At 42.5% G+C, this 18,098-nt stretch overlaps 1 protein-coding gene and 1 pseudogene across 1 annotated transcript; one reads left to right on the forward strand and one right to left on the reverse strand.

Moving 5' to 3' along the window:
• Positions 1 to 784: 784 nt before the first annotated feature.
• On the reverse strand, positions 785 to 902 carry LOC124552571 (annotated as a pseudogene).
• Positions 903 to 5,855: 4,953 nt separating this feature from the next.
• On the forward strand, positions 5,856 to 15,887 carry LOC124544866 (cuticle protein 21-like). Its single transcript, XM_047123582.1, has 4 exons — positions 5,856 to 5,915; positions 11,838 to 11,967; positions 12,793 to 13,410; positions 15,610 to 15,887. Exons 1-4 carry the CDS (start codon positions 5,904 to 5,906, stop codon positions 15,732 to 15,734), a joined length of 885 nt encoding a protein of 294 aa, XP_046979538.1. The 5' UTR covers positions 5,856 to 5,903; the 3' UTR covers positions 15,735 to 15,887.
• The last annotated feature ends 2,211 nt before the right edge of the window (positions 15,888 to 18,098 follow it).

Below are 18,098 nucleotides of genomic sequence, written 5' to 3' on the forward strand. Positions count from 1 at the left end.
GAGAATCGATAGCAAACTAACAACGACAACGGTAGCTTAGGTATACATGCTGACGTCGCAAGATGAAGATGAAGAGATAAAGGAAGTATGTGAAGATATTAAAAGGGTAGTACAGTACGTAAAGGGGGACGAAAATCTAATAGTCATGGGAGACTGGAATGCAGTTGTAGGGGAAGGAGTAGAAGAAAAGGTTACAGGAGAATATGGGCTTGGGACAAGGAATGAGAGAGGAGAAAGACTAATTGAGTTCTGTAACAAGTTTCAGCTAGTAATATCGAATACTACGTTCAAGTATCACAAGAGGAGGAGATATACTTGGAAAACGCCGGGTGATACGGGAATATTTCAATTAGATTACATCATGGTCAGACAGAGATTCCGCAATCAGATACTGGATGATAAGGCGTACCCAGGAACAGATATAGAATCAGATCACTATATAATAGCGATGAAGAGTAGGCTGAATTTTAAGACATTAGTTAGGAAGAATCAATACGCAGAGAAGTGGGATACAGAAGTACTAAGGAATGACGACATACACTTGAAGTTTTCTAAAGCTATAGATACAGCAATAAGGAATATCTCAGTAGGCAGTACAGTTGAAGAGGAATGGACATCTCTAAAAAGGGCCATCATAGAAGTCGGAAAGGCAGCGGATAGGAGAGGCTTGTGGTCAGCACACCGATCGTCCGGTCGTTACGATGGTTTTCGTTGACCAGAGACGCTACTATTCGGTCGAGTAGCTCCTCAATTGGCATCACGAGGCTGAGTGCATCCCTAAAAATGGCAACAGCGCATGGCAGCCCGGATGGCCACCCATCCAAGTGCTGGACACGCCCGACAGCGCTAAACTTCGGTGATCTGACGGGAACCGGTGCAACCACTGCGGCACAGCCGTTGCCCATCGTGAAACATGGACTGTGAGAAAACCGGAACGGAAGAGAATCCAGGCATTTGAGGTGTAGTGCTACAGACGAACATTGGAAATTAGGTGGACCGATAATGTAAGGAATGAGGAGGTTCTGCGCAGATTCGGAGAGGAAAGAAGTATGTAGGAGATAAGGAGAAGTGACAGGATGGTAGGACATCTGTTAAGACATGAGGGAATGACTTCTATGGTACTAGACGGAAGTGCAGAGGGCAAAAACTGTAGAGGAAGACAGAGACTGGAATACATCCATCAAATAATTGAGGACATAGGTTGCAAGTGAGATGAAGAGGTTGTCGCAGAAGAGGAATTCGTGGCGGGCCGCATCAAACCAGTCAGAAGACTGATGGCAAAAAAAAAAAAAAAAAAAAAAAAATAGAAGTGTCAACTTTCGAAGCATCCATCGCTTTTTCTCTTCCTGGTAGACGATTGAACAGAGTGGATACTATGAATTTACATACAAGCAACGTCAGAATGTTCCCCTGCTGTAACATTGGACCCATGCGAATAATTTTTATGCTCGCGGGTAAATATTTTTGTTCGTTTTTCATCTTTATTCCAACAAGCATTTCCAGAGCAACGGTCCTTAATACGACGTGCCAGTACCATATGGGTATGCTTTCGTTCTTGGTTCACTTTTCAGCTTCAGGAGTAGGTCCACTCCGCGATTGTGTAATGAGGTTTATTTGATACTAAAACTCAGGGTAGTCGAAAATATTAAATCCTTTCCCGATAGAAATTAAACCGTTTATTTCATTTCGTAAAATGTTTTGTATGTAATGTTGTCGTTTATGGTGCCAGAACAAGGACATGTCGGCGGTGAGAGATGAAATGCTTACATGCTTTTGAGATGTGAATCTGAAAAAGAGTGGAAGGGGTTAAATAGACATCTAAAATGAGGAATGAGGTTGTGTTTCACAGGGTGAATCAGAATATACAAATACTGGAAACAAGAGGTGGAGAGGAAATTGACTAGGGCGCTGGATAAGAAGAAACTGCATAACAAACGATGCGTTGGAAGGTATGATGACCGGGAAGAGCATCAGAAGAAGAAGAAGATACCCACCAGTTAACGAAATCAGGACAACTTCATCACTCGCACTTGCAGTGAAGGACCTGTCTAATGCGCAGAACACATCATCTTTTGATTGACTGCAAGGTGGAGATTTAGCGTTTCTTAAAAAAGAGAAAAATCTATGAAAATGACAGACGGACTAAACCGTTTATCTGGGGAGATCTTGAGTCCGTATGCATGCCTTTCGCTGGTGGCGCTCTTACAAGCTAATTCGCACAGGATGGCTCAGTTAATTAGTTCTTCTCATATGCCTACGGCGACAGCTGTTACATATACCTTCAGTCGCTGATCTCTTACCACATATGTCACACGTCCAGTTTTTCCTTTTCTTTTGGGACGAATTGAACGCACAAGTCTATTCTAATCTTTGTAATTACGATTTCTTATCTACCACAGAAAACTTCAGAACACATTTCCTCGTCTCAATCCAGACATAAAACTAACGTCCCGCGACTTCTGTTTTATTGGGGAGTCACGGCCTGATTTAAGTATACCAGTACTGTATTGCATATTTCCCCAGAAGTTTAAAATTTAACGCCCTGTCGCTATCAAGGTCTCTAGAGGCGCCGAACTGCATCGGTTCAGCAGGGATAACACAGGAAATTGTTTGAGGCCTTATTGGAAAGTCCATCTGCAGTTTTCCTAAAGCGATTTAGAAAAACCGAAGAAAACATAATTCACTATGGCTGAACTTCATAGTATTAGTAAACATGTTTCGGGGATTAGTACATCATTAGCTATGCATAATTATTTTTAAATCTTAATTATACTATTCTGTAAAAAAGTAATGTAAGTATTTACTCAGTTTGGTGAACAAATCATAAACAATATTGGCTGCATTGTTTAATATGTGAGAGAATAGGAGTTAGTGCAGGGACGAGACAGAGCTCGAATATAGCAAATGATTGTGCTGCGGCACAGAGTTTTGTAACAGTTGTAAGTTTTTCATATGTTTTCTGGCATTGTAAATAATTCACATTTACTGTGCTGGGACAAAGTTGAATGAACACAGGTAGTTAATAAGATCCTTGACCATGTGTTTAAGTTTACCTATTGTTCTCATGCTCCCCTGTCAGTTATGCAGCGCTGGGGCATTCTTATTTGAGGCATACTGGCGAGCAGTTGAGGTTTTAGAGAAAGAGATTTGATATTTGTGAATCTGACAGAAATTGTCTGGAATACTTTATTATGGAGATTAAAACTTGTTTTTATACATATGTTATTGATTCTATTCATGGAGGAGGTTTTTTGGAGAAATTTTCCTAGGTAACGAAAGAAAGCGCAAGAACGAAATATTTGTTTGTCAGAACGATTAATTGAATGACATCTTTGTCTCTCAGATGACCAACAACATTCATGATTAGTGTTCATTTGAGCCTTTTCTTTTCATTATGTCACAAATAACGCAATTGGTTGGAATGTCTGTAATTTTTTTGCTGACAGAACTTCGTAGTTGTTAGTGTTTTCTTACGTTGTACAGAGATTTTTGACAATAATCAGAGTTTAATTTTTCAAGAAGGCTTTTCTTTAAAGCAAAACCTTCCTCCAGCATTCTTAGTCACGTTTTGAATATTTTATGGTGTGTGAGTTGCACCTTACGCCAGACAAGGCCTCATATCGTTTCTGACAAGCACAAAGTAAATTTAATAGTGAGTAGTTTATTTTATCTTTAGCAGCTGAAACTGTTGATTTCTGTTTCTTCTCAAGAAATAAATCCCAGAATGACAGAGCGATGAAACTCTTTTTAGTAATACATATTCGTTTATATGTGATTCATCTGTTTTTTCTCTTTACTGAATTTGATCCGTAGAAGGACAAGGTCAACGCACTGATAAAATAATCCAATGATAATGTCCTCGGCGTCACTGACATACTGATCTCTTTCTGCGTCCGGATAGGGTTCCTTCGCGATCTGTTTCCTCTGTAGAATTTATTTCAGTTCTCTGCAGTTCTTCGTGTTTTAATTGAGCCGCAAAATATTCTTTTTTGCAGCTTTTCAGCTTATTGACAGATCAATGTAACATCCACGTGATTAATTTTTGGCTACAGTGCGACGAGAGGAAATTATGCCTCTAACAGTTATAAACATTATGTATTCGACGTATGAAAAAACTGTGAATACTTATAAATATTAATTATTTATATAATATTCTATGATGCAATTAGAATATCGATGTGTATCATACAAAAACAATGATAATTGTAAATTCCTTTTATGATCTGCGTTTGTCTTCCTTTGTTTTTACCTTTTGTTGGATGGCTTTTGTAGGTTCCGGACGCATATCGAACTGAGGTCTGTTAAGAAATTGTAATTATTTGTTAATTATTACTTGAAAATAGAGATCATTATTATTATAAACATGAGTGAATAATTATTTGTAACTTTAATTACTCTCTCAGTAAGCATTATCTGTGTTAATTATTTCTTTCAGCTGCAAGGAGCGCAGCCATTGATGATAGCGATTTGTATCGCGTTTTTGTCTGTGTTTTCCTTAGAAACAAATCAAATGTTTGCTTGATGAGGTATAAATAGTGCACAATATGAAAGTATAGTTTATAGAATTTAATAATCATTTCAAATACTTACTTATTTGGTCTAACAATAGAAAGCCTCTATCAGTTGTCTGCCGCCATCTTAACAATTATCCCAGCGGCAAATTCAAATTACGCAACTCTGCAGACATAAATGCCGAACGTAATACAAATGTGTAAAAATAAATGTGCACCGGTGGTCCCGAACTCATTTTAATAAAAATGATTCGAATCAGATTGGTTCTTTAAAAACAGTGCTCATAGCACGATCGTTATAACAAACTTTTCTAGCTGATGTATGGAGCCGAAATTAATTACGTACGAGTTGCGAAGAATATTGTTTCAGGTAACATACGTCAGTGTTGTGCGCGGCTGATATTCGGTGGTTTTAATGATCATTTTTCTGAAGGTAACTTTTTCCATTATAATCCATAGTTGTATAGAATCCGTTGTATGAACTGTGATTTAGTGACACTTGCACAACTTACAGACAACACTTTAACATGACGTTAACTTGGAGTTCTTTAGCAACTTGATCAAATCTTTAGCCGGGAGAAGAATTATTTAGTAATTACTCATTGTAATAAAATAAGATTATCCTTTCCATTTACAAATTAGTTAAATACGAAACCACTGAATAAGACAGCGAACGCCACGTCAGCTTACTGCATTATCAATTCCCATGGTGAGAGATGTAGGTGAAGCCTGAAGAGTTGTCTTGCGGCATCATTTCCCTGAGGAGGGCCTGGCTGCTTCTTCTAGTGAAGCCGCCGGCGGATGGAGATCTGATGTGATGAACGACCTTCGCTAAAGATAATTTGGTACGGTTGTCTCCGCATTTCAGTAGGAAGTCAAAGGAGGTCAGAAGGCGCTCTTTCTTGTTTTTCTAAGCATATCTAGCTTATTCACTTTGCTACACATGTTCTCCATTGTATAAAGGCTAGATTTGTGTGGGTTACAATCGTTTGGTCTTTGGAAATGTAGCTCTATATACGCACTGCACAGGAACAATTTCGGGTTTCGCCACTCACCGTTTCCCGTGTCCCATTAGCCATGACGTGACAGTGATGTTAGACGCTACCCATCTTACTCTCAGACACAGAGTAAAATGTCAAGGTCACCCTCCTTTCGAAACGCTGAGGCAGAAGAACGAGATCAGCCGATGGGCGGCGTGTGTGTGAGGTCGCGAGGCGTGGCAGATGCGGCGAACCAGATCCCCCTGGGCGGGTGTTGCGTCACCACCGGCTAGTCTGCCACTCAGCCACATCGAGCGGGGGCAGGTGGGGGCTCTGCCTTGCTCTCTCACTATAAAGAGGCTTCCAGCCGGTGCTGGAGCCAGTCGTCCACCAGTCGTCTCCACAAGTCGACATGGCTCATCAGGTGAGGCAGCAGCGAGATGCGAAGGACGTGGTAGTAGGCATCTACAGCAGTCTGTTGACCAAAAGATGGTATCTGAGAGCTATAGGAAAGGGTTGCGAATGAAACTCGCCACGGCTTTTCACCCTAAGTGATTTAACGGAATCGCAGGAAGCATGTCTGGATGGTCAGATGGGGTTCCAGTTCTCACCACTGCATAAGTTCTGTAGCACTGCAATGTAAGAAACTGTGGCTGTATATGGAAATGAAACAGCCACCAGATAGGAAAAGAGTAAAACGTTTTCAGATAGTAAATAAATATTAGTAACGTTACGCATGATTTCTCTCAAAAGGAAACTCACTTGAAAACGTGAAATATACGTTGACATATGAATGAATTAATACTAAGCTGTATGTTATGCTGGCTCGATTGTTTCAATATATTATCTATTCATAGGTTCGGGATTAGATCTCAGTAGGTCTTACAGTGCTTATGTCACTTATCGCTTCTCTTAGCTCTGCCAATAGCTTGGTAACGAGAACATCCCAAGCGGCACCATAGTTTGTAGCTCACGTTAAACTTAGCGCTGGCAGGGTTCTTCCTTTTTGCAGCTTTTACCTTTCAACGTCATCTTTTGTTTCAAATACCCCGGATCGCGTGCAGCTGACCTGTGTGACAATGAGTATAGCTGGGAGACTAAGAGAAAGACAAGCAAAGGTGATTCTAAAGAATGGACAGATGACCACTCGAAGGGTATTGCTTGCAGAAGAGACATCTGGTTTCAAATCCAAATATCTAGTTTCACATATCTTGAATGTCTAACAAAGTGTGTTATTGTTTTCATTTTCAGTTAACCTTGTTTGAAATTTGGTATATCAGCTGTATAAATAAGAGAACAACTGAACAATTTAGAATAAATGGAAATGAAACTTAAGGCTTCGCATCGAAGGTACCATATGCCGATAAATGCAAGCATCTTTAAGCAAAACCTGAAACTGTTAATTTCTTTTTTATTTCATTTTTATTCATGCAGAGGGAGGACTATAATTTGCTATGACTCAGATAAACGTGAAATGGTATCGTTGTCCTCTTTGCTGTGAGTCCGCAGCTCGTGTGGTCGCGTTCTCGCTTCCCGACCATCTACATCTACATACATACTCCACAATCCACCATACGGTGCGTGGCGGAGGGCACCTCGTACCACAACTAGCATCTTCTCTCCCTGTTACACTCCCAAACAGAACGAGAGAAAAATGACTGCCTATATGCCTCTGTACGAGCCCTAATCTCTCTTATCTTAACGTTGTGGTCTTTCCGCGAAATGTAAGTTGGCGGCAGTAAAATTGTACTGCAGTCAACCTCAAATACTGGTTCTTTAAATTTCCTCAGTAGCGATTCACTAAAAGAACACCTCCTTTCCTCTAGAGACTCCCACCCGAGTTCCTGAAGCATTTCCGTAACACTCGCGTGATGATCAAACCTACCAGTAACAAATCTAGCAGCCCGCCTCTGAATTACTTCTATGTCCTCCCTCAATCCGACCTGTTAGGGATCCCAGACGCTCGAGCAGTACTCAAGAATAGATCGTATTAGTGTTTTATAAGCGGTATTCTTTACAAATGAACCACATCTTCCCAAAATTCTACCAATGAACCGAAGACGACTATCCGCCTTCCCCACAACTGCCATTACATGCTTGTCCCACTTCATATCGCTCTGCAATGTTACGCCCAAATATTTAATCGACGTGACTGTGTCAAGCGCTACACTACTAATGGAGTATTCAAAGATTACAGGATTCTTTTTCCTATTCATCTGCATTAATTTACATTTATCTATATTTAGAGTTAACTGCCATTCTTTACACCAATCACGAATCCTGTCCAAGTCATCTTGTATCCTCCTACAGTCACTCAACGACGACACCCTCCCGTACACCACAGCATCATCAGCAAACAGCCGCACATTGCTATCCACCCTATCCAAAAGATCATTTATGTAGATAGAAAACAACAGCGGACCTACCACACTTCCCTGGGCACTCCAGATGATACCCTCACCTCCGATGGACACTCACCATCGAGGACAACGTACTGGGTTCTATTACTTAAGAAGTCCCGGGTTCGATTCCCGGTGGGGTCAGGGATTTTGACCTACCTCGAGGTGACTGAGTGTTTGTGTTGTCCTCCTCATTTAATCATCATTCATGAAAGTGGCGAGATTGGACTGAGCAAAAGTTGGTAATTTGTAAGGGCGCAGTTGAGCGCTCCTCAAACCAAATATCATCATCTCAGCTGTGAGTAGACGGATGTTGTCATTGTGCGCCAGATGCAACAGAACACTTCGTAAGAATCTTTCTTACATTGAATGCTACCGTCATAGTCCTTCATTAATGTGAACTGAAAGTTGTATTGTAAAAACATGCAAAGCAGCATAACATACTTGGCTTCCTCATCGACATACCGATGGAAAGTGTTGCATATTATGGTGCCCACTGATTTTTTCTCTTTCTTTCATCTCGTTTCATAACTGTGGATGGAAGGCGTCGAGTCATTCTTTTCTTTTTTTAATTCATCAGTTTTGGTCTCGTTAGAACCGATTAGTCGTCTCTTCCTTTCTTCTGCAATTTTTTTGTTTGGCATATGAAGTATATTGCTCAGTAAATATTTTTACATATTCGAAGTCATCTTCCACAGTTTGCTCACGCATTGTAGTTTCAGGTCACAAATTATACATTATTGTGTTTTTTCACTTAATTTTTAACCTCCTTTTCGCGCCAAACTTTAATTCATAACAAAATATTCAAGCATGGCGTTCACTGTGTTAAAACACTGTGATCCTACAGTTTATCAAATTTCTTTCTCAATTATACATCCTCGCTAATTATCTCCAGTAATGATTCATTTAATATTTTATCTGTCAATTTTTGACATTTTTTTGTACTATCACATCTTATGTACTTCGTTCTCCTCATCCTATCTTCGCCGCAACCTTCTTTCTCCACAACACAAAAGTTTCAGACGTCCGCTTTACTTCATTATAAGAATGTGATGACTCCTCACAACACAATAACATATATTCACTGTCACAGATCTGGGCACATAAAAACTTGCTGCAGACTCTCTGTTTCAATTTCTCCCTTGTTATGTCTGTCCCTCTCTTCCTCACTGTCTCTCTCTGTCTCTCTTTCTTTCTCTCTCTCTATACCCACCTGAGTCGAATGTCAATGCTAGAGCTTCAGCTCAAAGGCCATAGTCCCCTCCCTTATTAAACACGTGAAACAAGTTGTGACTGAAGAACAAATATAAGCCTACCTAGCTAGTACTAACTGACGTACATGTTGTACCCTGCTAAGTTATTCTCAGTACAGTACTGGCATTCAAGGAAAATAAAATCCCCATTCTCCCACAACTTGAAGGTTTTTGGTGATGTGCATGTGAAATTTTGATGACTGATTACACTAGAGTTTACGTCCTTTTATAACTCTAGAACAAGACTGCTGCATTGAAAGCTGCGGTAAATTATATTGATGAAACGTATACCATTTCTTACTGAGTCAAACCGGTAAAAGATTGAACACTTGCGATGATATCCTCCGTTGTCTTAATCAGAAAAGGCATTGCCAGATGACAATGGGAAGTTATAAATGTAAAAATTGTTGTATTGGTTCTTCATACTGGTGTTAACCACAATATGCCACCCGCATCGCAATTGTTTCCGGTTATTTTGCTTATAGTACTTCAGGTAATGTCTGGAAGATCCCTTCGACAATCCTGGAGCCGATACATATCCAACTTTTAAACATAACAAGCTCTTCCAATTCCCCTTTCAGTTCACATCAGGGAAATTTGCTGAATTTCAATCTCCAGTGACGTTTTTCTATCTACCTCATTATCAGGCAGTTTTTCCAAACAGCACTTTAAATTTTTTTATGTTTATGATATTCTGAGAGCGTGAGATTCGGTAGCCATGCAGGTGTCATCAACTATATTTCCCATCTGTACAACATTAATTTTATAGAGTAAAAGTTGAATATGAAAATTCTCGAAACATAATGAAAGAGCTTTGCTGGTGTGTCATATGATATACACTCCTGGAAATGGAAAAAAGAACACATTGACACCGGTGTGTCAGACCCACCATACTTGCTCCGGACACTGCGAGAGGGCTGTACAAGCAATGATCACACGCACGGCACAGCGGACACACCAGGAACCGCGGTGTTGGCCGTCGAATGGCGCTAGCTGCGCAGCATTTGTGCACCGCCGCCGTCAGTGTCAGCCAGTTTGCCGTGGCATACGGAGCTCCATCGCAGTCTTTAACACTGGTAGCATGCCGCGACAGCGTGGACGTGAACCGTATGTGCAGTTGACGGACTTTGAGCGAGGGCGTATAGTGGGCATGCGGGAGGCCGGGTGGACGTACCGCCGAATTGCTCAACACGTGGGGGTGAGGTCTCCAAAGTACATCGATGTTGTCGCCAGTGGTCGGCGGAAGGTGCACGTGCCCGTCGACCTGGGACCGGACCGCAGCGACGCACGGATGCACGCCAAGACCGTAGGATCCTACGCAGTGCCGTAGGGGACTGCACCGCCACTTCCCAGCAAATTAGGGACACTGTTGCTCCTGGGGTATCGGCGAGGACCATTCGCAACCGTCTCCACGAAGCTGGGCTACGGTCCCGCACACCGTTAGGCCGTCTTCCGCTCACGCCCCAACATCGTGCAGCCCGCCTCCAGTGGTGTCGCGACAGGCGTGAATGGAGGGACGAATGGAGACGTGTCGTCTTCAGCGATGAGAGTCGCTTCTGCCTTGGTGCCAATGATGGTCGTATGCGTGTTTGGCGCCGTGCAGGTGAGCGCCACAATCAGGACTGCATACGACCGAGGCACACAGGGCCAACACTCGGCATCATGGTGTGGGGAGGGATCTCCTACACTGGCCGTACACCACTGGTGATCGTCGAGGGGACACTGAATAGTGCACGGTACATCCAAACCGTCATCGAACCCATCGTTCTACCATTCCTAGACCGGCAAGGGAACTTGCTGTTTCAACGTGCTCTAGAAGGTGTAAGTCAACTACCCTGACCAGCAAGATCTCCGGATCTGTCCCCCATTGAGCATGTTTGGGACTGGATGAAGCGTCGTCTCACGCGGTCTGCACGTCCAGCACGAACGCTGGTCCAACTGAGGCGCCAGGTGGAAATGGCATGGCAAGCCGTTCCATAGGACTACATCCAGCATCTCTACGATCGTCTCCATGGGAGAATAGCAGCCTGCATTGCTGCGAAAGGTGGATATACACTGTACTAGTGCTGACATTGTGCATGCTCTGTTGCCTGTGTCTATGTGCCTGTGGTTCTGTCAGTGTGATCATGTGATGTATCTGACCCCAGGAATGAGTCAATAAAGTTTCCCCTTCCTGGGACAATGAATTCACGGTGTTCTTATTTCAATTTCCAGGAGTGTATGTGAAAAGGTGTGCATGTGATTATACGTACATTTCAGTCAAATCGGGTTAAAGGTGTTGCAAATAACGTCTAAAAGTAGATTATTCTGTTGTGCTCATAATTATGTTCACTTCATAATGTTCCGGGCGAGTCAGCTGTAGCAGTCACAAACTACTAGTAATAGTGTTGCTTCTAACAACGTGCTGTCTGTAGAAACAAACTTCAGCAGTGATAATGGGGACTTTTGAGGCATAAATCCTGGGAAATGGAGGTCGTTGTTCACTTAAATGAGTACCAAAGTCACCATAAATGTCTACATGTTAATACTGCCCTTTTCACACTAAGAATAAGAGATATGTTCTTTTATCCCGAAGAAAGAACATGTACGTCGAAAACATGTCGTGCAGCTCGTTGATAACACGTACTGTACAATTCGGCATAGTGGCATTTGTGTTTACAGACGGTACACGGTGCCCTGTCTGTGGTGTTGCAGGTACTGTTGTGCGCATGCGCGCTGCTGGGCGCGGCCAGTGCGGGCTACCTGGGCTCTCCCGCCGTCTCCTACTCGGCGGCTCCCGCCCTGCGAGGCGGCCTTCCTTACAACGCCGGACTCGGACTCACAGGTAGTTTGTACAGCAGTCTCCCAAAGGAGGGACGACGTCTGATTTACATGCCGGAATGGCTAAGATGTCTTTGTTCTTGGGGTCCTTCTACACGCAAAAGACTTCGCTTTTCCTTTAAGATTCCATATCTTTAGTGCTACACAAAAATTCTTGGAAGTTCGCTACAATATTTTATAATTAGTTATCGTCATAGTTCTCTTTCCAAATTACTTGAGCGGTTTTACCCATAATAAACAATAACTCGTCTATTTTAGAATTGTCAGTGTATTACTTTAACACATGCACACTTTATCCACTGTTGCAAATATTTTTCTACATTTTTATTTATAGTTTCTGACCCACAGTACAAATTTTGCTGCATGCTGTTTGTAGCAATTCTTGTAAAATTGTCCCTCTAACTAGTCATTGCCAGTGACAAGAGGTTTCGAAAATTTGTTTTCCTTTTCATAATTCTTTTCTTTCCTCTTATTCTAATTATTCTTGTGGTGACAACACAATATAGTAAAGAAGCAGATCATGAAATACTTCCCCAAAATGTAGTAAACTTAAGTAATAATTACGTTTCAGTGAACTTTTAGTGGATGGAAACTTACAATTGTTCTTTAAATGAAATTAGTGTATTGCATCTGTTAGATGTATTATCTGTGCTCCGTAGAGCGTCGTTATCGCCAATACTGGTAGCTTGTGAAATGTCTTAAACTGAAGATGGACATAGCTTTTACATACTGTATAAAGACTACTGCAAGCAACTATTTGCTAGTACCTTCGATAGGAACTGTGTGAGAGAATACAGCAGACGCCACTGTTGCCTCATTGCTTTCCTAGGAGGCTTCGCCGGAGGTGCTGCTGCTTCCGCTGCCGCCGCAGCCGCCGCTGCTGCAGCCGCTAGGGCTAGACTGTCTGGTGCTGGCATCAGTGGCTATGCTCCTGGCTACACTGGCGCACTAGGAGGTGCCTATCCTGGCGTTGGTGGCGCCTACTCTCGCCTCGCCACTGGCTACTCTGGTGTCGCACCTGGCTACACTGGCGCTCTAGGAGGTGCCTACCCTGGTGTTGGTATTGGTGGTGCCTACTCTCGTCTCGCCCCTGGCTACGCTGGTCTCGGCGCTGCACGTTACGCTGGTGGTCTGGGCCGCCTCGCTGGTGGGCTGCCCGCCGAGCTGGCTGACCCGTACTACGACCCCAACCCGCAGTACAGCTTCAGCTACAGCGTCAGCGACGCCCTGACCGGCGACGCCAAGCAGCAGCAGGAGAGCCGCAGCGGTGACGTGGTGGAGGGCAGCTACAGCCTGGTCGAGCCCGATGGCAGTGTGCGCACTGTCCAGTACACGGCTGCCCCTGGTGAAGGTTTTAATGCTGTCGTCTCCAAGGATGGTGTCCCAACTGGGCCTGCCCCTCTGGGGGCTTCAGTCGCTCCTGCCGCTGCTCGAAACATCCTTCCAGGTTTGAAACAGTATTTGACCCATTAGTGATTACAAATCCAATTTTTTCTGAAACATTTATTGTGTTTACTAAGGACACAGAAGTCTACAAAGACTGTCTCAATTTACTGACCCATTTGAAAGTAATGATAACACATCCATAGATAGCGGAAAGCTATATACACCACTGGCCATTAAAATTGCTACACCACGAAGGTGACGTGCTACAGACGCTAAATTTAACCGACAAGAAGAAGATGCTGTGATTAGCTTTTCAGAGCATTCACACAAGGTTGGCGCCGGTGGTGACACCTACAACGTGCTGACATGAGGAAAGTTTCCAACCGATTTCCCATACACAAACAGCAGTTGACCAGCGTTGCCTGGTGAAACGTTGTGTTGACGTCTCGTGTAAAGAGCAGAAATGCGTACCATCACGCTTCCGACTTTGATATAGGTCGGATTGTAGCCTATCGCGATGGCAGTTTATCGTATCGCGACATTGTTGCTCGGGTTGGTCGAGATCCGATGACTGTTAGCAGAATATGGACTTGCTGGGTTCAGGAGGGTAATACAGAACGCCGTGCTGGATCTCAACGGCCTCGTATCACTAGCAGTCGAGATGACAGGTATCTTATATGCATGGCTGTAACGGATCGTGCAGCCACGTCTCGATCCCTGACGTTTGCAAGAGAACTACCATCTCCACGAATAGTTCGACGACGTTTGCAGCAGCATGGACACTCAGCTCGGAGACCACGGCTGCGGTTACCCTTGACGCTGTATCACAGACAGGATCGCCTGCGATGGTGTGCTCAACGACGAACATGGTTGCACGAATGGCAAAACGTCATTTTTTCGGATGAATCCAGGTTCTGTTTACAGCATCATGATGGTCGCATACGTGTTTGGCAACATCGGGGTGAACGCACATTGGAAGTGTGTATTCGTCAACGCCATACTGGCGTATCACCCGGCTTGATGGTATGGGGTGACCACTGGTTACACGTCTCGGTCACCTCTTGTTCGCAATGACGGCACTTTGAACTGTGGACGTTACATTTCAGATGTGTTACGACCCATGGCTCTACCCTTCATTCGATCCCTGTGAAACCCTACATTTCAGCAGGATATTGCACGACCACATGTTGTAGGTCCTGTACGGGCCTTTCTGGATCAGAAAATGTTCGACTGCTGCCCTGGCCAGCACATTCTCCAGATCTCTCACCAATTGAAAACGTCTGGTCAATGGTGACCGAGCAACTGGCTTGTCGCAACACGCCAGTCACTATTCTTGATGAACTGTGGTATCGTGTTGAAGCTGCATGGGCAGCTGTACCTGTACACGCCATCCAAGCTCTGTTTGACTCAATGCCCAGGTGTATCAAGGACGTTATTACGGCCAGAGGTGATTGTTCTGGGTACTGATTTCTCAGGATCTATGCACCCAAATTGCGTGAAAATGTAATCACATGTCAGTTCTAGTATAATATATTTGTCAAATGAATAGCCGTTTATCATCTTCATTTGTTCGTGGTGTAGCAATTTTAATGGCCAGTAGTGTATGCACTTAGAATCAAAGGAGTTAAGTGTACGACGTCAGTATAACAAAATCTGATGTTGCACGTCTTCTCCTTGGAATTAAGAGCACCTCTAATGCATTTCGTGGCTGGAAGACAATTGAAAATAGATGAGTTGTCAAACGGGAAGCCTATTTTCATTCATAAATGTTGGGGACCTGACAAACTAAATTCAAGCTGAATGTGCGATTTGCTATGTTTTCCTTCTCGAGCTGCTTGTCTGGTTCTGCGGGTGACTCTACCTCCTGACAACAATTAAGAATGTGTAGCTTGAGTAATACTACTTCCATACAGTTTAAAGGGGTCAGTAATAGAAGTTGGAGACAAACTGACTGCTCTTAAAACTATGTAGAACGATTACATACAATAGGCAGCCGCAGCATTTACTGTGAAGTTAATTACAATGATGGAATTCTAACTTTTAAAACTCTTAGCAGTTTCTAATTTATTTGGAAATATTCAAACGTTTGATCTCCATTAACAGTTTTTGATGCTCGATGGATGAGGTCAAACAAAATTAATCCAGAAGTTAAGTATACTTCTAATAGCATTTTAACGGCGCTGTGGTTTTCTCCAGAGTGGACAGACATAACAAATTGTTGATTAGATATCTCCCTCAGTGCCTGCTACAACTGTTTCAGGAGGCATACTTCCTGGAGCTGCACGCTCTCTGCTATCTCCAGCTGCCGCTGCTGGAGTCTACGGAGCACCTCTGAAGACGGCGCATGCCTCCCTCGCCACGCCACACGCAAAGGTACACTACTAGTGCCCTCGCAAGCTGACACCTTGTAAATGTGACCACCGAATGTATTGTGAAAACGGCTCTCATGTACAAATAAAATGTACATATTTACGAATTGTTCTGCAATTTATCACTGCAATATTTGTATAAAAATAAAATTACCTGTCTTTATTTAAATGTTGTACCTATTCAATTTGGGCTTCTTCCCTAATATTACGTACAAAAATTCTTGTGTGTCACAAGTTACTTTAAGTTACGGCAATTTCTATACATTGCCATTTGTTCTGTGTCTGAAAAGAAAAAAGGAAATGTAAATACCGAAAACAAATATAAGATCTGAGAATCAATTGGTGGTCGTATATTTAGAAGATTCAGTTCTCAACTGCAATCAACAACACACAGTAGGCTCTTGTTCCACCTAACTTGGTTTTGTTTGATAGTAGTTAGCCCACTGGACCTGCAATCGAAAGGACGACTTTTCAAACCTGTATCCAACAAGTCTGACTTACGTTTTCTTTTTATTTTCCCGAAAACACTTAAAGCATGTGCGGCGATAGTACCTTTGAAAGGGCATGGCCGATTTCTTACCCAGCTTTCCTTAATCTGTGATTGTACTACATCTCTAATGACTTCCATGTTAACAGTATTTAACACTCATCTTCCCTCCATTTTTGATTCTGTTTGAGGAACAGATGTTACCCCAATAACCTTGAAGGATAGTACCCAAGTATTTTCATCACAGTATCTCCCAATCTGCAATAGAAACATTATCTTCTCGCCTCTGTGTTTCATAATGTAACGATATTGCTGGTAAGGGACAAAATGTTTTCACTGTAGCCGACCGTGAGAAGCACGAGTGCAAATCAGGAAGAGATATTGATTGAAGAACTTCTTTCTTGTTCATGGGCCAATAGTCAACAACCGGTCTCACTTCGCCCTGTGGCTTAGGCAACACAAATACAAGAGAGGAGAACAGGGATTTAGATGGCCTAATAACTCCATCACTTAACTTCTTTTAGCTATAGTCACCATTAACTCCCTCTTCCTATGTGGTGAAAATGTATATGGAAGATGCCTTACGGGAATATTGCCCTTTAATTCAGTGTTGTGCTCCTTTAACTCCTCATAATCAGTAAGCACATCCCTAAATTATTTACCTAAATTGACAATCAGTTTCCTTCGTTCATCTGGTAAATCCCAGTGTCATAAATCGGAGAATCAGTATCCACTGAACTGGAACTAGGTTTGACACTGTTCTTACATTCACCACATGCTTACAAAACTTAATTTTTTTCTGAAGTGCAAACTCAAAATGAAACATTCTTTGACTCCACTGAGGAACTAATACAACGTTATGGATGAAGTCAGGAGCTGTAATGGCCGACACTACAAATTACGTGCTACCTTAACTGGGAATATTCACGTAAAATTCGGACATTAACGCTAATAGTTTCCCAAATCCGCATCGTTGTTCATCCTTCTGAATCTGCTTCCTGTATTCATCTCTTGGTCTTCCTTTACGATTTTTATCCCCACGCTTCAAAATCGGAGATCCCTTGATCCCTCATAATGTCTCCTATCAATCGATCCCCTCTTCTAGTAGGGATGTACCATAAATTTCTCTTCAATTTTATACAGTACCTCCTCATTAGTTACATGATCTATCCATCTAATCTTCCGCATTCTTCTGTAGCCCTACATTTCCAAATATTCTATTCTCTTCTTGTCTAAACTGTTTATCGTCTGTATCTCAGTTCCATACATGGCTATACTCCATACAAATACTATCAGAAAGGACTTCCTAACGTTTAACTCGATACTCGATTTTAACACGTTTCTCTTCTTCAGAAATGCTTTTCCTCCCATTGCCAGTGTACATTTTATATCATCCCTACTTCGACCATCATCAGCAATTTCGCTTCGCAAATAAGAAAACTCATTTACTACTTTAAGTGTCTAAGTTCCTAATCTAATTCCCTTAGCATCCCCTGATTTAATTCGACTACATTCCATTATCCTCGGTTAGCTTTTGTTGAAGTTCATCTTATTTCCTCCGTTCAAGATACTGTCATTCCGTTCAGCTGCTCTTCCATGTCCTTTGCTGTCTCTGACAGAATTAAAATGTCAATGGAAAACTTTAAAGTTTTTATTTCTTCTCCCTGGAAGTCAATTCCTGTTCCAAACTTTTCCTTTATTGCCTTTACTGCTTGCTCAATATACAGATTTAATAATGTAGGTGACAGGCTACAACCCAGTTTCACAGCATCACTTTCATGACATTCGACTCTTATAATTGCCACCTGGTTTCGGTGCAAATTGTAAATAGCCTTTCGCTTGCTGTATCTCATTCCTGCCACCTTTAAAATTTGAAAAAGAGTATTTGAGTCA

This window comes from Schistocerca americana, chromosome 1, assembly GCF_021461395.2.
Source record: "Schistocerca americana isolate TAMUIC-IGC-003095 chromosome 1, iqSchAmer2.1, whole genome shotgun sequence".
NCBI lineage: Eukaryota > Metazoa > Arthropoda > Insecta > Orthoptera > Acrididae > Schistocerca > Schistocerca americana.

Coding starts and splice junctions, on each gene's coding strand:
- LOC124544866 (XM_047123582.1), top strand. Junction 11,968..12,792: donor CGCCGGACTCGGACTCACAG/GTAGTTTGTACA, acceptor TTGCTTTCCTAG/GAGGCTTCGCCGGAGGTGCT. Junction 13,411..15,609: donor TGCTCGAAACATCCTTCCAG/GTTTGAAACAGT, acceptor CAACTGTTTCAG/GAGGCATACTTCCTGGAGCT.